General features: G+C 36.0%; 1 protein-coding gene across 1 annotated transcript in view; it reads left to right on the top strand.

Moving 5' to 3' along the window:
* The window catches only part of KNDC1 (kinase non-catalytic C-lobe domain (KIND) containing 1), a 68,286-nt gene that overhangs the window by 25,854 nt on the left and 25,323 nt on the right, over positions 1–17,109 (top strand). Inside the window, exons 4-9 of the mRNA XM_009323322.1 lie at positions 1,563–1,709; positions 3,851–3,968; positions 4,334–5,352; positions 13,331–13,445; positions 16,567–16,638; positions 16,741–16,802. Of these exons, the coding sequence (XP_009321597.1) occupies positions 1,563–1,709; positions 3,851–3,968; positions 4,334–5,352; positions 13,331–13,445; positions 16,567–16,638; positions 16,741–16,802 (1,533 nt within the window). The remainder of the gene's footprint in view (positions 1–1,562; positions 1,710–3,850; positions 3,969–4,333; positions 5,353–13,330; positions 13,446–16,566; positions 16,639–16,740; positions 16,803–17,109) is intronic.

Here is a 17,109-nt window from a genome sequence, read left to right on the forward strand (position 1 = left end):
GAATAGATGAACAGCGTTCATTCTGCTAAATCAAAATAAAAATTGTAACAGCTCCTGTCTGAGTTCCTCTGAGAGTCTCAAAAGAAAAATAAAAGTCTTCAGTTACCTCTTCTGCTTAATGGTGAAGTTGTGTAATAGTGTAGAACTCGAGACTGAAATTACTGCTTTGCAAAAAAATTTTTTGATCTCTTCTTTTTAGATCAGATGACATGTGGTTTGTTTTTCTGACCTTTGTCCTAATTTTGATGTGTCCCAAGGGTAAATTAAGACTTTAGATCCAGCAGTCAGCACTAGTTTATGCTTTCTTCATTTGGGGGGGCATGGAGGAAGGGGGAGAAGTGGAACTGTCCAAGCTACATGCTCACACACACAGAGCTTCCTAAGGAGGCAGTGTTGCACTCCCCTTCATGGAGGTGCCCTGCCTCACTAAAAAGTAAATATATATGCATACCTGCGGAACAAGTCACCTCCCCTTCATACAATTTAGAGACAATAATACACCCTAATGAGAAAATCTGGGGGGGCGGAGGGAGGAAATTACTCTTCACCATAGAGTCAGTCTTCTCTGTAGGGTGAAAAATAGTAACGCATATAGTAAATGCATTAGTACAACCAGATTTAATGTACAAATCTGGTCATTCTTTTATTTATGTATGTATTTGTAAACCTGAGAGGGCAGTGTTCAGTACACTTGAATTGCTGGCTGTACTGCATCACCATTGAAATGTTTACACAAACTTGCACTTACAGTCTTGGATATAAATTTTACTGAGTTGTGTTCTCTGAATGGAACATAAAAATAAAATACAAGCCATCATGGATAAATTACCATTACTACTAAAGCAGATCTGAAAAGGTCTTTTTTTTTTTTTTAAGAAGCAGAGAACTTCTAAAATTAAGAGGTAGCTGTGTTGTATGGCAAATCTAATGCATTAGCACTAGATTGAAGAAAGTCGTTGGCTCACCTCCATTTTTATTGGAGCTCATCACAAGGTTGTGGGCTTTAAGAAAAGCAGGGGTGGCAAACGTGGAGTATTTCTTAAAATCCTTTCATAAGTGTCTTCAGAGGCAAGTGATATTAGGCTGTATTGTTTTTGCTTGCTTTCTTTATGCTTGATAGCACTTATAAAATACTGCTATATATGAAGTTTTTTGTCAAACTAATTTTTTTTTTTCCCCCTGCTAAAAGGAATGCCACTTCAATCTCCCAGCATGCTTCTAACTTAAATATTACCTGCACACACACAGGGGGCTGACTTTTATATTTAACTGTAGCCGATGAACAATTGTAATACTGATTACTGGTGAGGAAGAAAAAAGGTTTTAGCTGGACCCCACAGGGTTATTTCTCTTTCTTTGCAACAAGCGTATCCCCCAAAGCAGGACTGAAGCCTGTTTTGTTCCTCTGGTTTAAATTAAACAACCTTTCCAGTAAACTGTTACCTTGTAAGTTAAAAATGAAAACAATGTAAGCTGTATCCCTTGTGATCTCAGAGCTTTTTTTGGCAGGAGAGAGGGAATTGGTAGCATGTTTAATGCCTTCTTTATTAAACTTCATGCAGGCACATGTCTATTCTTTGGGTGCAACGTTGAAAGCAGCAATAGAATATATAGTAGAACCTGAGACAGAATCAGAATTTGGGAAAGATCTGCATACTCTACTGGAACAAATGCAAGAAGAGAATCCTGAAAATAGGCCAGATATTGAGGTAAAACAGCCCCACATAATTTTCTGTTTTTAAAAAGTGACAAAAATATTTCTGTATGTGTGCTCATTAATAGAGAGATGGTCTTTATATGTAATATGCTCAGATTTTGCAAGAAAGCTGAGGTTTTCCCAGACTCATCAGAAATTCTTCTTTCTTCCTACTCTAATGGAGATACAACCTGAAAAGCAGATGTAAATGTTTTACGGTGATTTGATTTTTAAGAAGGTTGGGTGAATACGCTTGTGGATCTAAATTTTCTCATTAACTGTTTCTTGCCATTTAATGTTTAGTTTGCAGAGAGAGCGAGTCATTAGAAGCAAGAGCACAGGCATTATGCTGTGAAATTCATATGGTGCCTCAAATGATGTTTGGATTGCATTTAAGAAGGGGATGGAGGGAGCCATGCCCCAGGAAACATCTGTTCCTTGGCATGTTCAAAGCAGTGTTGTTCAAAGCATTACTACTAACTAGTTTTTCCGTAAATATATAAATGCTTAGTAGTATTTGATTAGATATCTTAATTATTTTTGTATTTTATTCTCTTTGTATTTAGCCTCTTATTTTACCTTTAATTTTTAGAAAGAATTTGAAGATATATAGGATTTTTCAAGATGTTTTCAAAGAATTTACGTTCTAAATGTTGGTTACCTAATACAGTGTTATTTGATGTGTGAAAGTTTACCTTTAATGCATTGTTTTTGCAGACTTTCAGACTGTAGCCAGAGAATAACAGTTGTCCAAATATGACTTTTCTTGGATTCAGTTCTTCTACTTCATAATAGTGCTATCTACTTTTCTGTTCTTCTCCCCCCCCGCCCCCCAAGCTGATAGTGTATATTCTAAATGGTATAGCACCTGTAATCAATGCTTTGCAGAAAGAGTGCTGCAACAAAAGAATGAATAGGTTCATTTTTATAAAGCAAATAATACTGGCTCCCTGGTTGAGGACTGCCCAGGCAGGAGACCATTCCTGATATAGAGCCTACTTGATTAACTCCTGTATTTCTATTTGTTTACTTTCAAGCATAGTCAGGAAAGGGGTTGTATAGCACTCCCTATCATCTCCAATTGGTCAATAATCCCTGAAAGCTATTGCTAACTACTTACATCAGCCCAAAAATAGAGTGGGTCAAGGCTGGTCTAGGATAATATATGAATGTGGCTTTGTGACCATCTGTTCTCTTTTTCCCTTCCTTTTCCACTGTGCCCTTTCTTGGGTGGAAAGGAGCGGGGGGAGCTATATGGAAGGAAAACCCATAGACTTTTCTAGGCTTTTCACTGGACTCCAGCACAGCTGGACACCTGTCTCACTTTTTCTTGTCCTTCCTCAATCTGATATGTGAACCAACAGAGCCATTTTCTTCCTTCCACTCACAACAGCAGAAGAGCAGTTGAGCAGGTTAATGGGGAAGTAAGAGCAGCTCCTCAGAGCTGTATGAGGTCTCATCAGTGTTTATCTAGGAACAGTTACTGACGAAACAGTGGGATGCATTTGGAGAGGCCGCCCTCTTCTACTTCCTGCCCATGGTGACAGGTTTTTAAATGTGTGAATGCCTGTAGTTAATTGTGTGTGAGACCAGTGCTAATGCCATCAAATGGTGCTCACGCTACAGATTAGAGACGTATAATACTGCTTCTTCTTGTGATCTGATAATGATTGCTTTCTCTAATTGGGAATAGTGCTTTCCAGATATTTGTATTTTGCAGTTTTTAAAAGTCAGGATTTACTTTTAATGTAATTTTGGTAATAAAAACATTCATCATCCTGCCTATGTCACTCAATTCAAGGCAATCAATGGCTGTTTAAAAAAATAATCCACACTCCAGCTTTTTACGTTTTCAGTATGTTATTCATAAAGGATAACACTTAAGATTATTAATTTTTATTGGTTGTTCTTAGTGTTCTAACTGTAGGCTAGAACTTGAACTGTATTAAATGATTTCGTGATAGCCCATGGTAAAAAATAAGAAATTAATTCATCCACGTAATAGAAACACACAGTATAATGAACAGTGCAACAAAGACCTCCAGTGTAGCATCGTATAAATTCAGATGTACTGTGAGTTAACATGATTCACTTTAGTAAAAATTCACAAATCTGTTCATTATTAAATAAGTATTTAACACTAATTTTCTCTAGAGCATTTTGTCATTATGTGAAGAAAAACTGAAGATTGCTTCATCAAGTAATATTTGTCGAAGCCTGTCTGCTGTTGGAAGAAGGGTTCTTTCAATTGAATCATTTGGTGCTTCTCAAGGTAACCTTAAAATGTAAAATCTAAAAACTTTAGAATTTCAGATTGCCTGACATATCTAATGATTTTTAAAATACTGTGTTTGCGTACTTTCCTGTTATAGGTTCCTTTCTAGGTATCAAAAAGTAATTATGAAATATTTGTGGATTGGGGGTGGGGAGCAGGGGACATACAACTCTTAATGAACGTAATTACTATATTCAGAGTACACTTTATGATTAAAAGTGACTTGTCCAGAAATAAATTAATTTGTGTAACATACTGAAGATAAATAACAGCAGTGGCAGAAAAAGCAATATAAAGATTTACTAGAAAGATTAGGAGGTTTAAATACACATTTAATATAAGCATCTGTTTTTTGCGTCTAGATGTCTGTGATAACATGTGGAAGGGAAGAATGTGTCAGAGAAGTTTGGGATCTAAATTATATTCAAATGAGAAAAACAACATAGCAGGTGATTCGTCTGCAGTGGAAGATGTGACAGCTACCTGTCATAAGGACTCTTCTGTAGTTACTATGGTGACTGGCATAGAAAGTGGTTTAAAGGAAATGCAAATTGATCTGGATAATGAGAAAACTCAACATTCTCAACTTGCAACTCAAGCTACAAAGAGCAAAGAAGAGGACAAACATGCCGTGCATACTGACAGTTTTGCTAGTGTTGCTTTGGATGTAAAATCATGTGTTATTGACCTGGAGAGAGATAGCATTTTTAAGAAAGGTTCTTTGAGAAAAATTAAAACCTTTCCAAAGCTACCACTTGAACCTGCAGATACAAATAACTTTTTTACTTCTGTAGCCAACAGTGGACCACTGGCTAGGAAAAATCACTTGCTAACACAAGAGTCACTACCTCTAGACAATAATAATGAGGTTGCTTTTTCAAAGGGAAATCTTAATTCATTTGCTATTAGTCCACCAAAAATAGAACCAAAGAATCACCAGGTTAATGATCTTCATTTAGAAGCTCCGTGTGTACGCACACAGGTGTCTGGCATGAATCTAGAAGAACATATGTCACTTATTAATGGTAAAAAGATAGGTTTTGCTTCATCTGATCACAAAGACGACTGTTCTGATGCTACCTCTGAAATGCCAAACACAGCTGGTATGCTAAAAGGCCCGAATCGATTAATTGCTGGAGCAAAAACGCTAGACAATTACATGGCGTTGGAAGATTCTTCTGAAACTTTTCAAGGGTCAAATGAAAATTCTTTACCACATTTTAACAAGATGGCTCCAGTGTTAACGACAAAACCCAGTGGGAACAGATACGGATCAAACCTGATTAGGTCTCCAGAATTAAGCAACGGTGCGATGAGCGCAAACAATAATGAAGATAATCTTTGTGGAGGCAGAGGGTCAGAAATCAAAAGTAATGAGCAGGTAGTAAAAATAAAGTCTTCATTATACAGTTGCTGTAGTCACTTATGTGGAGATGAAATGGCTTAAATACTGTGTGATTGCTTCCCCCCTCGCCCCCTTTAGCATCCTGGAAAATCGAATTTTGCCAGTCTGCACACTTAAAGAGTTAATACTGGAAACATGGTGATCCTTTTTTCCTCTTTAAAAGTAAAGTGCTACAGTGAAATTTATGCTATTGCAAAATCAACTTTCATTTAATTTTTTTTTTACAAATGGAGCATTCTCGCTAGTGTGTTAGAGCAGCATACTTAATAGTTGATTACATTTGTAAGAGAACATTACCAAAACATATGTAGATTTTTAACCCTTTACATTACTGTCAATGCATAAAGTTCACTACCTTGCAGTGGGCCTCCCAGGTGCTTATAAAAATTGCAGAGTTCCTGACTGTAAACCTGACCTCATTGAAATCAATGGCAATATCCTATTTGCTTCAGGAGGTGAAAAGACTCCACTTTTTTTTTTAAATCTACATGCGCATTTAAGTTTTTGAAAATTGTACATATGCTGTATGTTCTGTGTTCTTAAATTATTGCCTCTGTGTTTGTTATGTATATTTCATAATAGAATTCAAATATGTGCACAATATGATGGATTTGTTGTCTCAAGCATTTCATCTTTATAAATAGCCAAATAAGAAGAGGGAGAGCTGATATTAGTCTACTAGAATTTGTTGATAGATAGTGTAGTATGGTCTCTTCTCTGCTCAAATTACATATTTTCAGGGTGGACAAGTTTGGTCTCTGACTAGATGGTTTTCTCTTGTGCCACACTCAAAGAGATGTAAACAATCCATGTGATAGGAGAGCTGCTGGCTAAAAATGCAGGATGGCTGATGCTTCTCCAGCCTTGCTGTGACTTGATAAAAATGAGCAGCACAAACTTCACACATTTCATTTCCAGAAATTGTGCTTAGGTGAAGATGTTGGGTTTTTTCCTTACTTGTCTAGTGACAACTCAACCTTGTTCTCCTTGCCTAATGGCCAGTCTTCCAGCCATCCCATGCAGTGGCATCTAGGGTTATTTTCAGTCTGCATCCATCCCTCTTTTCACCTTGCCCAAACACCTCCACTGGAGTAGTAACCTAGGTCTGTCAAGTGTGTAAAGATCCTTTGGTTCATCATAGCTAAAAAAATTAATGCAACACTGAAGATTCTGTTCTAAATGCTTTTTTCCCTTCCCTGTCTCTTCTCCCCTCAATAATGTGCACTTATTAAATTCATAGTGCAGGAGGATAGTAAATATGGATAAGTACCACATGGCATGGTTTTCCTCTCTAAGGGAGTTACTCGTTGTATGCATATTGAGTCCTTTATTTAGTGATTAAATCCTGCAGGTTCATTCTTTGGACTCTGGGAAAAGATCCGTTTATTGTAGACTATAAAGTATTGTAGACTATTTTTTTCTTCCCTTCCTGCTCTGGACTATGCAACCTTACATATTCAGAAGAGAGTGCAAAATAATCAGATTTATAATCATTCCAAAGTCATCTGCTTTTGCTATGTCATTTGTTACTCTGGATTTACATGAACCTGCTTCAGTTGGTAGATGTGCTTGTATTTCTAACAATTCCAGTCACTGACGACTTGTGAGAAAGCTTGTGAGTATACAGAAATCTAGATATGTCTTAGTAATCAAGCAACAGAAACAACTGTCTTTCATCCTGTGTGCAAATCTCTTTTTCTGAATAGAGGCTTTATTTTTTTTATGCTAAACTGTATAAACCTAGGAATTAATTTGCATGTTACTTATCATGGAGAGGGTGGCTAAGATAAGGCCATCAGACCACTATAAAACCACTGCAGCTGGTTTGTTGGGGTTTTGGGGTTTTTTGTTAAGTTTGTTTGGGGATTTTTTTTTTTTTCATTTAAAGAAAAAAAGGTACCACACTTAAGTCACTTGCCTTGAGGTGGAAGTAGGCTTACTTAAGCCTCCGTGTTAACTAGGGAGGTGTGGTGAATAAGCTGCCATCACTTAAGAATATAAATTGAGTGTATTGTTAGGAGTTCTACTTTAAGGAGGAAAAAATTTGTTGAAATAAGACCTATATTCTGTCCTTACTGGATTATCAGGACAACAGTTTAAGTCTGAGTACATGAAGATACTTTCAAGAAAATAATCTTCCTCGGAATTACAGTTTCCCAAAATTTTTGCATGATTTAAAAGCTGTAACAAAGTCCTATTTGCTTTTCCTGCAACAGCACTTGAGATTGGCACACAGAAAAGTAAACCAAAATATGTTTTCAGGTTATTCTGCCATTCAATTTAAATAAAGTCTTCTTTCAGCCTGAACAGAATTTCATTCTCCCAAATAAGTAGGCTCTTAGTATAAGTGAGGTTATCCTGCTCCCACTGAATTCACAGGACAATCACAGTGAATTAGAAAAGGTAACTATTATTCCAGTTACCCTAATAAGCAGTGTTGTAATACATATGATCTGAAGTGAAGACAGCAGGGTGGTTGTTATCTATGAAACCAGAGTTTTATAGCTGTGTTTTCAGTAGAAGAAAAGTTTGATAGACTCATGCTGTATATTCTTTTTTTAATAATCAATTCCAGCAAATGTTCAGGTTCTGCCACATAAAAATATTATGCTCTTTAGAGCTTGTTAAAATTCTAAGTTGTTGTAAAAAAAAGAAAAAAAAAAAAACCTCTCTGATTATTTAACTGCTGTAGGGAGAAAAAAGCACTTAAATATATCAACATCTGTGAGCAACACCTAGGTTTCTGAAATGGCTGTCTGTTCCCTGAAATGCTGAGCTTCTAGCCTGGTAATCTTTGTTTATTTTCTGAAGGAGGGTCATTCATTTTCAGTAGTCATTGAACTGTATGGCAGACTCTGTTATAAGTCTTATTAGAGAACGAGGGGGGGGGGGGGCTGTTAATGTTTTCAGCTTCTTTTTCCTCTTCTGGAAAATACATTTTATTCCTCAGGCTTCTGAAACACAGCAGTTTCTGCCGCTGTCTTACCTCCTGACAATGGCAAAAATAAAGCCATACTGTGCTATCCCTTATGTGAAAAAGTTGCAACTGATGTCCCTGTACACTTGAAAGTTCCCTTTCATTTTTCTGTGCCAGAATTTTACCAAATACCTAAAAATGTTTGTCTGTTTTTTTTAAGAAGCTAAAACTTGAGTCTGAGAGTTTGTTCATTAACTGCAAAGGCACAGAAAGTGTGAAGCCCCAGCTAATGTGATTTCTACCTTCTGGGCTAAATGGAAGACACCTCAGAAGATTTACAGCGCTGCTCTTTCACTAATTTTCTATAACAGATAAGCGTGATTGCAGCAAATAGAGCTTTTAGAATAGTATCTCTAGCATCTCTTTAAATATTTCTTGTTCTTTAGAGAAAGTGCAATACCAGTCCCATCCGGTTGAAGATCAACCTTGTCTACTCTGGAGAACAGACAGTTTTTCTTACCTGTCAATAATACTTCTCCAGTGGACAATATTTTTCTAATACCCCAACACTGCTTCTTAATGTTGTGTGCTTTACTGCTAGTAAGCATTACTAAAAATACTTGCTTGCTTTTGTCTGGCTACTGCAATGTATCTTGTGAGGGTTTTCCTAGTAATTTTTATAGTTTTGCATGCCATAAATAAATATTTTTCACTTCAAGTTTGAGTGGGGATCTTTTATTTCTCTAACCAATTTCATTCCAATCAGGTGTGTCTCATCTCTAATACTTTTAAATGTTTCTCTCTGATTCAAATGCTGTGGCCTTTACATGGGAAGGGTTAACGGGAACCTGGCATATACACATTTGTTTTCTGTTGGTCATTCATACCCAGTCAAGCATGAGAGAAGTGAAAAGCCATGTAGCTAGAGAATGACACTTGAACACTGGGGAAATAACACTTGAAGGAAAGAAAAGTTGTCTATTCCCAGAATAGTACTTACTAGGAAAAGAATAATGAAAATCTTGCTTGCTTTGGCTGTTTAAAACATGCCAGCATTATGTTCATAAAATATAGTACGTTGGCATAGTCTGAATGCTTTGAAAAGTTTGGTTTTACAGTTCTGGTACCAACAATGAAATAAAAGATCTGTTAAATGATCTTTAGAGCACTGAAGAAAAAACATCACTTTTTCAACAAGTGAGGTTTAAAATGCAATCTTCTTGGCATAAAACAAAATGTCACCAGTATGTAGCTATAGGCAATAATCAGTCATGTGGCTTTTTCATGTTTTCTGTCAAAATTTCTGTGCAGTGAAAAACATTTTCTTATTTTAAAAACTGGGTTATATAATCTCTGTTATGAAAAGGTCTGGCTTAGAACGTGGAAGAAAAAATTTCAGGAAGAGGCACTGGATTATAATTTTGTTTGCTCTTTGCTGCAATTTCACTGGTGATAAATGTTTTATATCAATATTAATGCTTTAAATGAAGAGGACTTGAGGCCTTATGGATGCTGAACAGTTGTTTTGAGCTTGCTTTGCTAAAGTGTCTGAATAGATAGTTAAGAAACAACGCATGCTACAGGTGGTTTGACTAAAAAATTTAATTGTATGTTTTCCAGCACTTCAGATTTTTTCTTCTTGGTGGTTGAGTTGGGTTTTTTGAAGTTGTAGGAAATGAAAAGCTATGAATTGGACACTTGCATGTTAAAAAACAAAACAAAACAACCAAACCTGAGACAGATGCCTAAATAAGGGAGTTTTACACTTAAATGTTTACCAAAACATAAACAGGCTCAGTGGAGTTTGAATGTGCATTGTGTAAAATATCTGCTTTGAGGCTTAAATAAAAATTGCCTTATAATGTTAGGTTGAGAAGTGTATTGTTTTCCCTTTGGAAATTATTTCAACCAGACTGCATGTGTTTTTCATCACAGATGTAAATGTGTGATGAAACATGTCTTATCTGATATAGTCAAGGTACGTGATAACTTTTACAAGACGTTAGAAGAACAAGTTCCCAGCAGGTATGAACCCTCAGCCTTCAGATGAAGTTTTCCCAGAATTTTCTGATTCTGGTATAGGAAGGTGAGCATTTGGAATATTTAGGACACTAGAAGAATGACCACCTCAGGTATTTTTTTCAGGAATAAAAATAATCTTTTGATATAGCAAGGTGGGGAGAGACTTGAATTATAGTAAAAGACAATAGCAATGCAGTCAGTTATTAATATCACAGGAGAACATCTTGCAAGTGAATACTAGCTAGTAATATTAATATTTGACACTTAACCTTTCTTTGGGATGCTTGCCAGAGAGAAGCAATGAGGGTATACATTTAAATAAAATTCACCAACCTGTAACCAGACTGCATCCTTTTTTTTCCTGGCTCAGGTTAGTTTGGCCATCCTGTGGACGGCAGTGATTCTCACTTCTGCTAAGATTTGCTTTTCCTACATCCTTTTTTCTTCTGAAACAGAATTTCAGTTTCTAGTGCCTTTTCATCCTCTATTTTGTTATCTGTCATTGACACTTTCTTCTTTCTTATCATAAACTTTTGCTTCTGCTCTTAGGGTTTATTCCTGTTTTCCTGCTGTGCTTAAATCTCTTTGTCATTTCTTTCTTCCTCTAGAGAGCTTGGATATCCCAGAAGTGATGAGAAATACCTTTCAGCTTTCTGCTGTACAACTAACTTCAGTCTCCAGTTTAGTGAGAGATTCTTCTTCCCCTTGCTAGCCATTCGTCACCTCCTGAAGTGAGAGGTGATTTGTATATGCGATAGAGGAAGTCCATCTTTCTCCGCTGCAGCTTTTAGAGCCTCTAGGGACATAAACTTCAAGAGGAGGGAAGTTTCTTTAGAGAGAAACGTGGCAGTGGTGTGTACTTATTACAAAAATATTCCCAAATCCCAAAACCTTCTTAATGTTCTAGTCAGTCTGTGGAATTTCTCTTTTGATTTCCCTCCATTCGTGTCAGCTGTGCAGGGTGAATTTGAAGATTCGGCTGCTTCTTTCATTGTAAAGTGTCTGTGAGCAAAGACATTTGAGGCATGTGAGAAGCAGGATGCTATGGAGGGGGGAACGCAGCACCGATCAGGAGTAGTAATCAAACAGTATGAAGGTCTATTTTGAATGTTCTCTAGACTAATTCATTCTTTTGACTATCTGACCTCTTCCTTCCAGCTGTGTAACTGAAGTTTTTTTTTTTTATCAGACAGTTCAAGAGCTTGCTTTTCTAGATATAATGAAGGAATACATTGATGGAAGAATCTTGCACTCCAGGGTGCTGGTGATAGCAAAATTTGAGAATGAAGCTTAACCTTATTACCTAGCTTCAAATCTGTCTGTGCTGAAGTTACTAATTTTTGTGATCTGCCACAATGGAGGATAGGAGAATAAATGCACCAAATTCATTTTTATGTGTGTTGGAGGTAGGCAGAATATAAAACATTTTAAGTAAATCAAAAGGTGTGTTTGCTGGCACATCTTGTTTAAAAATTCATAGTTTATCTGGTTCACCTTCAAGGAATATTTAAACAGGACAAGCCCAAAGGATTACATTCCTTGAGAAGGTCTTCTGGTAAAAATTAAATTATCAACAAAGCTTCAGCTACGGAAATCAATGTGGTTCTTTTTCTCCTCCCTATAGATCACAAGGAAGCTATTTCTGTTTGTTGATCTTGATGAAAGTTAATGCAGGAGTCTGTTCATTACATATTTTATGATAAAATCCAAGTAGTGCCTCACTGGAGGGTGTTTCGTAGCCAGGATCATGAAAAATTGACTGCAGTAAATGGCAGTGCAGAGACTGATTTGTCAAATGTAATGGTGTACTACCATTATGTGTGAGAGAGACCCTTAGTCTATTTAGATTTTACAAATGTTGATTGGGATATAAAGGTGTCTAAAAACAGCGGAACAGTTCAGAGGTTTTAATTTTTGTTTCTGTCTCCTGTGCTCCAGTTTTGTTTGTTTTCCAGAGTTAATCCTGAATTGCTTCTGGTAGTTCTTTTCCCCAGCATAGCCTAAAGTTGACCTTTAGAGATAGTTTACTATCTTAGGGCTGCATATGCAACAGAAAGTGTGCTGTGCTGTGCTGTTTTTTAAAATAGTTGGATGGGTCTGCTTTAACTCAGAGGTTTCTGCCTACAGTGAATTTTTTACTGTTCCTTTGGTAGATGAATGGAGATCGTAAAGTCCAGCTGATGTCAAGAGCCACTAGTACTGATAAGCTCTTCTATTAGCACAGCTTGATTGGAAAGGTGTCTGTGCAGTACTATCAATGTCAAGTTCTTATATTCAAAAAAAAAAAAAAAAAAAGTCACAAAATGTAAAACATGGATTCTCTGAAGAACAGTAAGTTTCCATGAAGGAGTATCTTTGTCACATTAAGGTATTATGCTGGGTATCAAAAGTTAAAATTGATAGCTAGAAAAACAAATGCTGTTATCACAAATTGAGCAGCCAGTGATTAAAAACAGAACAATATGCTTGGACTTCAAGTAAACCTGTCATTAATTCTGTCAATATTGTTAACGTCTTTCACAGAAGAACAAGAAATGTTGATGAAATCTTTAAGGTAAGACTTGTAATGCCACTGTCAGTGTAAATCAGGATTGGAATGTGGGATTTTTTTTTGTTGGTGGTGGTGATCACTTGGATTTTTATGTTTCTAAGTCTGGGTGGTGTCCCTATAATTATGTGTCATCTTTGACATTCTAAAAGAGTCTTTCCTTAGTATGATAAGAAAAAGCTTCCAAACAGCTCACTTTTCTTGAAACACTTCTACTCTTGCTGAAATCTCACTTGAATTACACTTTTGTTATGCAATTAAGAAACTACTGGTTCATCTAAACAGCTAACTGTGCAATGCTTTTTCAAATAGTTCATTACTGGCAAATGCAATAAATACCTTTTCTTAATGCTTTTTCGGTGAGTGTGTTGTACGTATATTAGGATTTATTTTCTCATTGCACCAGTAAACCTTTTTGGTTTGTCATGATTTTTAATATCTTTCTGCATCCTCACTCTTTTTTTCAGTGTATCTCTCTAAAACTCCTGTTGTCCTGGTATGGTAAACCTCTGAAAGACTATGAACTCTGGGCATTATGTCACGAGTGTTTATGTACTCTGCAGACTTGCATAAATTATCCAGGTATAGTCTTAATTATCTTTAAATATTTGCTTAGTTATTTATGTTCACTGTATTAATGTTTTCTTTATTCTGTTGATGCAAAATACCTTGACTTTCATTTTGTGTACGGAAAAAATAATAGGCAATATTTCTAACTTCACTGTCTTAAATTGTGACTTAGAATTTTTACTCAATTTGGAGTTTTCTTCCATATATAGAAGAACGTCTTCTCTTTATTCTGAGTTTTTGGCTTTATTCTGGCTTTTGCAGGGGAAACATCTTTATGACTTCAAGCAGCGAAACAAATTTTGTGTTTAGACATTTTGGGGATGGAGAAACTGTACTGTGACTTTTAAGAAAAGTACTTGGGACTTGTATCTTGAAAGCAGGAGGGAAAAAGTTTTAGATATATGTAAACATAAAATTTTCTCTCTTGCCTGAATTTCTTTGTGACAAATGATTCCTGACGTATCTTGACAATACAGGGCTTTGTCAGTTTAAAGCACCCAGGGTCTTGTCATGGCATTACTCCTTCCGCATTCCCTATGCTTCAGTTTATAGAATCGTTATCAGAAATCAACTTCTGAGAGAGGAACGGGGAACTGTTCTTTGACAGAATTGGAATATGTTGTATGTGACTTGGGAGAAGACCATCCTAAATTTCCATAGGCATTCTGAATGTTGGTTTAGCTTATACTAATGATAAATCTGTAGCAGTTCTGATAAACAGAGCAGAGGTTCCCACCACCACCCCCCTGCCTTTCCTTTTTTTGATTTAAAAAGCCTGCTTTTGAGGGTTTGGACAGGGATGAGTTTGAAGACTGTAACTGAATATAAACAATTGGATAGTAAGGTACAGAAAACTTACTGCTTCTCTTTGGTTTTCAGATTCAGCTATTTTATCTTTTATGATATAAAACTGTTAAAAAGTAAATGGAGATTTCTGAGTACTTTAAGCAATGTTACCCTTAAAACTAAGTATTTGATATACTTTGCCACGGAAGGATTATTTCAGCCTCATAGCATGTTCCTAATGTTTGTGAAGGTTTCAAACAACTGCACATAATGGCTCAGATTCTAATTTAATATGCCTAGCCAGCCTCTGTTACCATACTTACATGTGCCCAGAATGCATGTCTTCAAAATACTAAAGACTGAGTTGTGATCTGAACCTTATGTAGCCTGTAAAAGTGGACATAATGATACAAACCACTAAACGGAAGACACCTTACTTAAAATTCTGTATTTGACAACTAAAGCTACCTTGAAGTTGAATATTGTTTTCAGATTTAGAATATTTCTGCCAGAGGATTCTCTACCTGTTCTGAGAGTAATTGTGCATTGTGGAATGACTTACAGTGGTGTTACTACTTCAGTGCCCACACACACACATAAAATTCTCTCAGCATTCCTTTTGAATATTAACTTATTAAAGGTGAAGCTGATATCATATAAAGTGTTTGTTAAAATATCCTTTGTCTTAACACTGGTAGAGTAAGATTGGTAGCTGATGAGTCATAGCTAAATACATGAAATGTGGAACAAGCTGGATTATTTATTATTTATTCACTTAGCCTTTTCCTCCAAATCCTTCCTTGATTATCCTAAGCAGAAATTATGTGGGTAAGAAAACATATCCCAAAGCTAGCCTCTTCATGTATTTTTTAATTCAATCCTGCTAGAAAAGTTGTTTGTACCCTCCATTGAGACTTTACTTGTTTCCTCTCCTCTTATCAGAGGATGTTGCTTACATGTTGTTCACCAGCGCTTTGGAGAACCCAGGTGAGAGTTCTCATGTTGTACTGAGCTCATTGAGATCTGGTTTGTGTGAACTGTGTTGCAGATTCAGGATCAGAGGTGTTAACTCTTCAGAAGCAAAGATAGTGAGCATGAAGAGCTCTCAGGGGAGCAGAAATAACTAGTAAAGGTTCCTGTTCAGGAAAGCTTTGCTTTTCAAGACGCATAGTTCAGGTCCAGCTTAAATATTATTGAAGGTAGTAGGCAAGCCTTTATTTACATTAAGCATAGTGAACAGTTTAATGGCTTTAGATGTGTTTTGTACAGGTAACTACAAAAGCAAAAGGATGATTGCCTTTTTTTTCCTTACTTTATTTTTCTCTCTTAGACCTCTTCAATTTGTTATTTAATAATAAATTAATATTTGTTTTACTCTTAGATGTCTTTAATATTTTATTTAATAATTAATAAATTTAATGTTTTAACCTCTTATTTAATTTAATGTAAGAATCTATCCTCCTAGTACTCTGTTTTTATTAAGAAAACAACGTATTTGATGGTAGTCTACAAAGGCAGGACTACATTGCTAGCCAATTGGCTTATTATATTAAAACATGTTAAATTATGGTGTGCTTTGAAGATATCAAACAGATAAACACAGTCTTACCACAAGTTTTTCATCATTGAATTTATATAACATGATCTCATGACCTTAACATTAAGTTCCTGAAGACCTCAGATCATTTAAAATAGTTTTAGAAGTCAGTTATTTCTTTCCTAAATATGGAAAATTTCAGGGCCTTGCAAATACCAATCTGCCTAACACTTCTTCAGTGGGAGAGTGTGTGTGATTATAACTATTTGTGCAAAACTGAACTCTGTATCCTATCCCACCTAGAGGAGTTCTGGATCTGGCCACATAATGTCTCAGCTGTCTCCAGATAATGACCCTGTATTTTGGTGAGGTTGGAGGAGGGAAGAGAGGAGAGATTAAACGCTTAAGATAAATCGACTGTCTTTTATTGGTACCTTGTGAGAAGACTGGAGTACATCAAGCTGTTGTATTTCTTTTTTTGTTTTGTTCCTTTCTTGGCCTTCCTTTTCAATGCTGGGTATAGAGAGTAAACTTCCGGTATTCAAAGCCGTTTTACTTATTGCAATCCCATTTTGGTTTACTTTGTTGTCTTTGTTCTGCAGGAATTGCTTTGGGTGATTACGCATCTACTGTCTCTTTATTGGGTGGTGTCTGTTCTAGCATTAGTGTTGTTTAAAGCATCATTTATCATAGGGTAATTGCTGACATTGCAAATTATTTTTTAAATTATTTAATTTATTTTTATTAGTGTCAAATAGTTACAAGAACAGATATTTATTACGCCTTGCCCTTTTGTGGCTTGTTTTGCAGTGGTCTTATGTTTGGACTCCGTGCTGATTGACTGCCATGGAAGTATCCTCTTTGTTGCTCCAAAAGCTGAAGGTAAACTAATACATTGCGTGCTCTGCTTTTATTTCTTTTTGGGGGAAGTGGAGAAGAAAGAAAATATCTTACCTTTTCTTTCTGGTTTCTTTTCTCATTTAGAATCTTGTGATATATTTTATTTAGCTCCTGAAATTGAAGAGGAGGATGTGGATACTGAGAAGGTAATGTGGTAGGTTATGTAGGTTGCTATGCATTTTATCAAAGGACAGTTGGTATTCCTCTGCTGCTTGAAGAAGAAAGCTAAACTCTTCTAAGATTCTGATAATATTTTTCATTTCTCCCAATATTTCTTGGTTATCTGTGGTTTTTTATATATTGATCTCCCATAAAATTAGTTGCTTCGAAAAAATAATTTTGCCTTCCAAAATTGTTGGAGTAACTGCCAAAAATCTGTTATTCAATAGTTTTCCATAAGGCTTAATTATTTTCAGTTTGCTAGCAATAAGACAGACTTTGAAGTCATGTTTT

The sequence above is a fragment of the Pygoscelis adeliae genome, unplaced genomic scaffold (assembly GCF_000699105.1).
Source record: "Pygoscelis adeliae isolate BGI_AS28 unplaced genomic scaffold, ASM69910v1 Scaffold294, whole genome shotgun sequence".
Classification (NCBI taxonomy): Eukaryota; Metazoa; Chordata; class Aves; order Sphenisciformes; family Spheniscidae; genus Pygoscelis; species Pygoscelis adeliae.